The sequence below is a fragment of the Garra rufa genome, chromosome 6 (genome assembly GCF_049309525.1).
Source record: "Garra rufa chromosome 6, GarRuf1.0, whole genome shotgun sequence".
In the NCBI taxonomy this organism is placed as follows: domain Eukaryota; kingdom Metazoa; phylum Chordata; class Actinopteri; order Cypriniformes; family Cyprinidae; genus Garra; species Garra rufa.
Genome location: NC_133366.1, coordinates 11,903,882 through 11,912,778, shown reverse-complemented (window position 1 = coordinate 11,912,778; position 8,897 = coordinate 11,903,882). Strand labels below are relative to the sequence as shown.

The 8,897-nt window shown below is 34.0% G+C and overlaps 1 protein-coding gene across 1 annotated transcript; it reads right to left on the bottom strand.

Moving 5' to 3' along the window:
- Positions 1-2,802: 2,802 nt before the first annotated feature.
- On the bottom strand, positions 2,803-4,664 carry cxcl18b (chemokine (C-X-C motif) ligand 18b). The gene is made up of 4 exons (XM_073842914.1): positions 4,466-4,664; positions 4,179-4,302; positions 3,633-3,731; positions 2,803-3,369 (listed from the first exon to the last, which is right to left on the bottom strand). The coding sequence occupies exons 1-4, from the start codon at positions 4,530-4,532 to the stop codon at positions 3,321-3,323; spliced, it is 339 nt and encodes a 112-aa protein (XP_073699015.1). The 5' UTR covers positions 4,533-4,664; the 3' UTR covers positions 2,803-3,320.
- Positions 4,665-8,897: the final 4,233 nt, after the last annotated feature.

Here is an 8,897-nt window from a genome sequence, read left to right as displayed (position 1 = left end):
ACAGGTGTATTTGTAGCAATAGCCAAAAATATATTGTATGGGTCAAAATTATATATTTTTGTTTTATGCTAAAAATCATTAACATATTAAGTAAAAATCCTGTTCCATTAAGATATTTTGTAAATCTCCTACCATAAACGTATCAAAACTTAATTTTTGATTAGTAATATGCATTGCTAAGAACTTAGTTTGGACAATTTTAAAGGTGATATTCTCAATATTTAGATTTTGTTGCACCCTCAGATTTCCAGACTTTCAAATAGTTGTATTTCCACCAAATATTGTCCTATCCTAACCATGCATCAGTGGAAAACTTATTTATTCAGCTTTCAGATGAAGTATAAATCTCAGTTTCAAAAAATCTGACCCTTATGACTGATTTTGTGGTCCTGGGTCACATATAAGAGAAAAAAAAAAATCATACACTTTTTTTCTTTTGATTTTGTAGAGAACCTGGAGATTTACCTGTAAACACATTATTGTATAATAATTGTAGAATTTACTTTATTATCTAAAAAATTATTGGCTTAAGTTTGGGGATCATTACATTTACAAATTTACTCAAGCCGTAAGCCATCCCTGTTTTGTGTCCAGGCCCAAAACTTAATTTTGCAGTATCTCTGAGGAAATATGAATGAAAAGAATAAGACAGAGGGAGATAAAGCGTTAACTGCACTGACAGTGTGGAAATGTATTGAAGATCTGTTCTTCTCTCCATTCCCTCTTAGTTAAACCCCGAGAAAAGCTTTGATTTCCCTTGAGAGGAGAGAAAGGAGAACACACACACACACACACACACACACACACACACTCGCCCTTCGGTCAAGTTTACGTCCTCCATGCAAGACATGCTCCGCTGCCCTTTACAACAGTATCGACAGTGACAATATATATGAAGAAATGAATGACGGCATAACAGGGTGGAAGTAACGCAAAAACATCTTTAAAAATATTTTATTACTTTTATATATTGTCTGCTTGCACATGAATGACTTTTATTTTAAAATAAAATAAACTGTGTTTCCCACGGCATGTATTTCACTCAGTTCAGTTGTCTAACGTGCTGGAACACAACACGCTGTAAATTGATGAGTGATAATGTGAAATGATGTGGTCATTTGCTTACTTTGAATTTTTAATCATTTTACTTTTTTAAAAAAAGTTAAATGTTTTATTTAGGTAGTGACGTTTATATGATTTTGTATACGTACCTTATTCCTAAACGCTGAAGTAAGCATGTGGATGAGATTTCCGGTTCTTTAGCCACAAGGAGAAGAATAACAACGTACAGTAAACGGTAAAACTGTTTGCTCTACAAACCAGTATGTTCATAATTAAGTAAATATGTTCAAATAATATGGTAAGACACGCCAATTTGCAATATCAAGCAGCAAAACGAGCTCTTTAGTTCATCTTAAATTAGCCTAGTTGGACGCTGATGAAACCAGAGGCCACACCCATAAAATTAAATGACCACGCCCTCTTTTACGTGAACAATAGGGTGGAAATTCGTTTTTTGGTTGCAGTGTTCAGTCTGCAAACACCGAAAATGCACAGATAATGCAATTAACTATAATAATTAATGAATCTATCATAGATAATCTATGCTTTTCCCCCTCAGGTTGCATGTAAACAATGAACCTTACAATGACTTCTTAGTTGACTCCATCACTTCATGGAGTTAATAATGGTTAAATATCTAGGCTGGAAGCCAAAAAGGTTTAAACCTAGGCACTTGGATAAAACAATAATTATTTTGTCAAACTTTTGTGTGTACATTTTTTGACATGACCAGTAGATGGGGCTCATGTAAAATCTACTCATAAAAATTCTGCAAATGGTGTGGAGATACTTCAGATGGACAATATCTGAGATCTGAGATCCAGTGATCTTCGTCTTCTTGCCGTGTCTATATCTAGACTTAAAAAACGAGGTGATCAAGCTTTTGCAAGTGCTGGGAAAAGCTTTTGCAACTTGGGAACAGTCTACCACCTCATATTAGATTTGCCACCTCTATTCTGCCTTTAAGTCTGCTGTAAAGACATCTATTCTCTCTTGCTTTCAATACTCCTTGACCTCCGGTTTCATTGATGCGTTTTATTGTTGTTTTAAATGTAATATCTTGTTTTGCTAATTTTATCTCTGAGTTTTTCTTATTCTACTACGTACAGCACTTTGGTCAACTCCGGTTCTTTTTAAATGTGCTTTATAAATAAATATTGTATTGTACTGTATTGTATAATATCTCAACAGATCTTCCTTCGCGTCTAATATGTGACCCCGGATCACAAAACCAGTCATAAGGGTTCATTTTGTTGAAATTGAGATTTATACATCATCTGAAAGCTGAATAAATAAGATTTCTATTGATGCATGGTTTGTTAGGATAGAATAATACGATACGATAATACAATTTGAAAATCTGAAATCTGAGGGTGCAAAAAAAATTAAATAATGAGAAAAGTGCCTTTAAAGTTGTCCAGATGAAGTTCTTAGCAATGCATATTACTAATTAAAAATTATGCTTTGATAATTTATACAAAATATCTTCATGGAACATGATTTTTACTTAATACCCTTATGATTTTCGGCATTAAAGAAAATTGGATAATTTTGACCCATACAATGTATTTTTTGCTATTACTACGAATATACCCGTGCTACTTAAGACTGGTTTTGTGGTCCTAGGACACATATCAGTTCTGTACAGCTAACTAGCATGTTTTCCTGTATAATTAATCATGCACATATTCTCATATCAAGTGGAAAATATAATGGATGTGGAAAATAAACATGCCAAAATAACTTGAAACTGTCTTTTATTACAAAACGGTACAAAAGTAGCCTGCATTATAAAAATATTTTGTTAGGTAGCCTTAAAAATACTTCATGTGTTATGTCAAAGAAATAATGTAATGTGACTCTTAATTACTCCTAATACATCACACAGGCCGAAGGCAGACATAAATGGTAAAACATAACACTATAAAATAAGTTAATTTATAAAACCATTTAAATACAGTGATTTAAATACTGCTTGGAGTAATGATACATTCAGTGCTTCAGTCATTCAGCAAGTTAATTCTAATCCAAATGCTTTTGCCGACAACATCTGCGTTCGGCGGTTACTGGCAGTACTCCGGGTGTTTTCAGGGCTTCTGTGATTTCCCATCAGCTGCATGAGGCCAACACTCAATCCCCGGATTCTGATTGGCCAGCGCGGGTCATGTGACAGCATGGAATTCCACACACAGAGATTCTAAAGTTTCCAGATCCCCCCTTCTGTCCTCCCCTTCTCTAATGCACTTTCAGTTATGGCTTCAGAAGCAGTTGGATATCTTAAATGTGGATGTGTTGTTGACGTTCTTCCTGTTGCAAATTAAACAAAAAGTACACATTAATATAACACCTAATATATAAGATGCATAAACATTCTCCACAGAATAATGTTTATCTAAGAACATTAAGCAAATTAACATATTGACTCTCATAGTAATCTCTAGTTATTTTTATTATAACATTACATTTGAAGGAGCATGACTATAGCTGTGTCTATTAGATTTGTGGTTATTATAGTATTAGTTGATTATTACTGATTGAAAAACACACGTGACATAATAAAATGTCTGTACCTGTTCCAACAAATCTGCAGGTTCATGCCTTGTTTTGTCTCTGGACTTAAGCAACGCTGAACAACTTCAGTTGTGTTATTCGCTGGTTTCAGTGTCAGTCTGCAAACATTGAAAATGCAGCACATTAATAAGATGCACTCTAACTTCTATGATTTATATGCAGATTTATGATGTATAAAACCTTAAGTTGTCTAAATGGTATTTTTGCAATTAGAATATCTGAAAATCCTTAAAACAAAGACAATTTCTTTGAGAAGCAACACATTTTAAGACTTTTTAACGCATTTATTTTGTCATAAGTATTAACATGTTAAAACACTTAATAGTGTTGCCTCTTAACCAAATTTCTCTTATTTTAAGGATTTTTTAAACTGGAAAACTAGTCAAAAATAGACCTATAAATTGCATATGATAAATTAAACATCTCACAAACTGTTTGGCTGCTAATGTAAATGTATATAACAAACAAAGTTATAGAGCATCTAAGGATATCCCTATAGATATGTAGCTTTTTTATTACATGCAGGTTAACAGATTGACACTTACATGATTTCAACTTTGTCACACTTTGATCTTCTGGGAAAAATAGAAAACTCTTCAATTTCTTCTCTTAGGACACGTTTCTTCAAAGTGTTCAAACACCAACACCTGTCAGGTCCGTCAGCTAGAACTGTGAACATAGAAAAGCATAAAAAGATTAATTTGAAATGCACGATTCTAATAGAAGATAGAGATTCTGCATAAAAAGCTCTCTGCATCATGCAAAAAAATACACAAAATTCCTGCAACACCTGACTATAACATAAGATATTAAAGTGTCATTAATGTCTTACCTCCACTTAGTTCAATACAAACTACTGCCATCAGCGACAGAAGAAGAGCTCTGGGTAAAAATGCCATAATTAATTTACTAGTGTAATAAATAGGTAGGAAATGCAAAATAAATTCAGCTCTAGTAGTTAGTTGAGCTTTGAGAGAAAGTACTAAGTGCTAGTGGAGCTCTAGTGAAAGTGTGATGAGTGAAGCCTCTCCTCTCTCTTTTATAAAGCGTGCGCACGGGAATCCCAGTCCCACCGAAATTTCCCAGCAGTCATGCTGCAACGGAATTTCCACATTTCTGCCTGTCGAAGCAGGGGGGAGGGAATATAAGTGAGATAGAAATAGGGGGGAAAGAAGGGAAAGTGAGAGAAATAAGTGAACCAAATGATTCCAAAGAAATGCAGGATAGAAATGATAGAAATAAAAATGCGCTGACTCACAGATGCACATATTGACTTGCAAAATGAGTGTTGAAAAAATAATGATTGTATATTTACACAATAGCTCTGTTTAAAAGAAAAGGAAACAATTTCGGCTACTTAAAAAATTAGTTTAAACCTTAAACCTGAATACATTTGGTTACATCAATGAAAGTTTTAGCTGTCATTATCAGTTAAGCTATTTCAAGCATTTCCACACAAACCCTTAAATCAAAAGATTTTTTTTTAGATCACCCAAACACAAATACAGTAGAAACATTTGACTTGTAGTGTGGTGGATATTTTATATGGATCACATGTATTATGTTAAACTTCTCAATTACCAAAATCCAATGACTCAACTTCCAAGCGGATAACATTGGGCAGCATCATGATGCATATCAGTGTCAAAACATCCAACCACTGCTACTGTTTGGCATGTTGAGGCAGATATACCTCATAATTACTGTGTCAGACAGATGTCTGACTAATGCCTTATGTTCATGGGATTTTGTGTCATTTCCCCAGTTGCATAAAATGCACATATCCTATAGATATACATTTAGTCTAGAATCAGATTTGTAATTGCTTATTTATTATCTTTCGATATCATTGGTTTACTAGCCCTATTTCCCTATTTGGACGATAATGCTTGGAATAACAAGAAACATTTAGTATGTTTAATACATTTCATTAGTGATATGAGAAACGAACCTTTTTGAAGCTTTGACTCAACTGCTTGGCAAAATGATTTATCATTTCAAAGTTCTCAAAAGACCACACGCTAGTGATGCCTGCCAAAACTGTGTAAATGCAACAAAAACTTAGGCCAAAACATGCATATAAACAGCTTTAAAGCCCATTGCAAATGTTTATTGAAAGTACAATACATTGTAAATGCAATATAAATAATAAAATACCATTAAATATGAACCCAGCAAACACAGAACGTTCCCCTAACGTTCCCATATGATTCAAATGTAGATCAAGAATCGTTTTGGAATCGGATCGTGACTCCCAGAATCGGAATCGAATCGGATCATGAAGTGCCTGAAGATTCCCACCCCTAATTATTACACGAATGTCTCGTTAAAATATATAAAAACTGATCCGAGATCAGGTAAAAACCATAGAACATAGATGTTGGTTCAATGGTTCGCCGCTGGGGGGCGATCTCAATTAACTCGCATGATCCATGGGTTCAAAGAAATCACGCTTCGATCCACTGTTTCGAAACAGTTGATTCACAGAAGTTTGGAAAGGTCACGAAGCAGTGCTTCGAAAGAGCCTATCTCACTAGTGCCTACATCTCTTCCTTCTTACTAGTTATAGCTCAAAATGAACATAAATGAACATCACAAGGTATTTTGTTTCAGTCGCGGAAAGGCGTCAATACACACCATTTTTCAAGTTCAATTTCAACTTCTGTTTGGTTTGTTTGTCGGACAAAATGCCAGATTCAGTCGATCAAACTCCCAGCTAAAGGTCTGTTACCACAAAAATGAATCTCATTAAACAAATTGTATGAAAAGTTGTCTTTCTTCTGTTGAAAAAAAACACACTGACATTTCTCATTTCACATCTTTTGTGTTCCACAGAAGACAGAAAGTCATACAGATTTGGAACAACATGAGGGTGAGTAGATGATGACAGAATGTACTTGTTTGGGGGTTGAAATGTCTTGACCATACAGTAAGTTAAGCAAACCTTATTGAATCATAATGTGTTTAGTTTAGTTTAGTTTGTGCATTTGAGGGTAACAGAAAGGAATGTTGGTGGCAATGCTCACCATTGATAGCTAACACAAGCTTTTAACCAAGATGAGTCAGTTGTTTTGACCCATTTCCACATTTTTGTGGCTGAAGGAAGCGACAGAAATCTAGAGAGGAGGCACTTGTCCTAAATTACTCTGTCACTAATTATACCACTTTTCACTTGTCAATTGTTGTTTATGATTTTGCACATCCTTTTTATTTAATGTTTTGTATGTATGTGTTGCTTACATTTCAATACTTTGTACTTTTTTTTAAGAATTACTTTTATTTAGCAAATTGAATGTAGTTCACCAAAATATGAAAATTCTGTCATTAATTACTCATCCTCATGTCATTCCAAACCTGTTCATCTTCAGAACTCAGATTAAGATATTTTTTAAGATAACAAACCTGAAAGTTTTCTGACCCTCTATGGACAGCAAGGCTCCTACCACATTGAAGGCCCAAAAAGGTACATCTCACATTTAATCAAAAACATCCTCATTTGTGCTCAGAAGATTAACAAAGGTCTCATGGGTTTAGAACGAGTAATTAATTAAGAACGTGAGTAATTAATGAGTGAACTAACCCTTTAAATTGATTAAAAGTGACATGTACAATGTTGTAAAAACTGCCTATTCATCATAGTACCTTGGAAAAAAAGTATCAGTTTCCACTAAAAGCAAAATTAACTGTTTTCAACATTGATAATAATCAGAAATGTTTCTTGTGCAGCAAATCAGCATATTAGAATGATTTCTTAAGGATCATTTGTGTCACACTGAAGACTGGAAAAATCATACTAATATATCAGCTTTGCATCAAAGGAATAAATTAGATTTTCAAATATATTAAAATAGAAAACAGATATTTAAAATTGTAGTAAAATAGGGTCATCTCATTAATACACATCTGCCTGTTTATAAAATGCACCAGTGCAGGAATTTCTGATTGCCGCATTTATAAAATATTGCATTCCCACGGATTGGTGGTTTAGTAAAACTGTAAGCTTCAAACCCATTAAGTGTGCGTTAGGTTAGATGGTTTTATTTAGCTTTTGTAAATCATGTTGATTATTTATTAGGAAAACAAATCCATCTCCATAGCTTGGTGCAGACACATCAGTCATTTTAAGTAATCCTACAGCTTTGCAGAGTCACTCTGAATTGAGCAAAAATTTTAAATTGCTAGTACTTTAACAAGATTCCCAAAATTCAGACGAAAAATACAATTTGCCATTACCACATCAAAATCAGGAACCGGGAAGGACTCCATCCCCATCAGACATACTGGAGAAGTTGTAGTCAACTCATTCGTCCAGTATGCAGGCTGGTTTTTGTTGTGTGGCCCAGAAATCCCCTTACCATTGAAGAAGAGTTTCAAGTCAAAACACAGACTAACTGTAGATCGGCTGATTAAAAGATTGAAATGCATCAAAAGTAAGAACAGACATGATTAAAGCAAAATGTTTTGTATATAGTTAGATTAAGTTTTTTCTCTCTGTCTCATTCCCTTTTTTGGTGCACAGCTTGTCCAAAAGCACCTTATTGCGAAATATCTTGGATGTGTCTGACTGCTCTCTCTGAACTTTGAGCTCAGTGATAGCATAGTGCATTTACTTTAGTAAACCTTTCCTAAGAAAACTGAGTTGTGTTTACATTACCAGTAACTTTATGCAAACTCAGAGCTCTCAGCTCTTAATAGTGTATTTGCAGTGTGCTGCAGTGATTTAGTAGAACAGTGTTGTGCAAGTTTTGTAAAGCTACTTGGCAGCAAGACAACATTCTTTTTTGATTAAATAAATCATGGCCAGTGTGTCTGAGAACAGCAGTGGTTTAGAGGAAAACGAAACCTAACAACGTTGTGTTCATTGGAGCATGCTGACATGTAATTGCTTTCTTCTGTTGTTCTGTTAAGTCTATAGTCTTTTAATGCAAAGGTGAAATTATTATTCGTTTCACACATTTATGTCTGTTAAACATAATATTAAATAGCAAAATGTAAACATTAAAACTACAGATGTAGACAAAGAATACACACACTACCATTCAAAAGATTTGATCTGTAAGAAAAAACACTAAATACAATTGAAGTTAAAAGTTTACATACTCCTTGCAGAATCTTCAAAATGTTAATTATTTTACCAGAAAAAGAGGGATCATACAAAATGCAAGTTTTTTATGTATTACTGACCTGAATAAGATATTTCACATAAAAGATGTTTACATATAGCCCACAAGAGAAAATAACAGTTACATTTATAAAAATGACCC

What these genes read in the sequence shown, in the direction of transcription:
- cxcl18b (XM_073842914.1), bottom strand. Translation starts at nt 4,532, where the DNA reads ATGGCATTTTTACCCAGAGCTCTTCTTCTGTCGCTGATGGCAGTAGTT. An exon ending in TTGTATTGAACTAAGTGGAG is followed by an intron (nt 4,303 to 4,465) that starts GTAAGACATTAA and finishes CTATGTTCACAG; the next exon opens with TTCTAGCTGACGGACCTGAC. An exon ending in TGTGACAAAGTTGAAATCAT is followed by an intron (nt 3,732 to 4,178) that starts GTAAGTGTCAAT and finishes CAATGTTTGCAG; the next exon opens with ACTGACACTGAAACCAGCGA.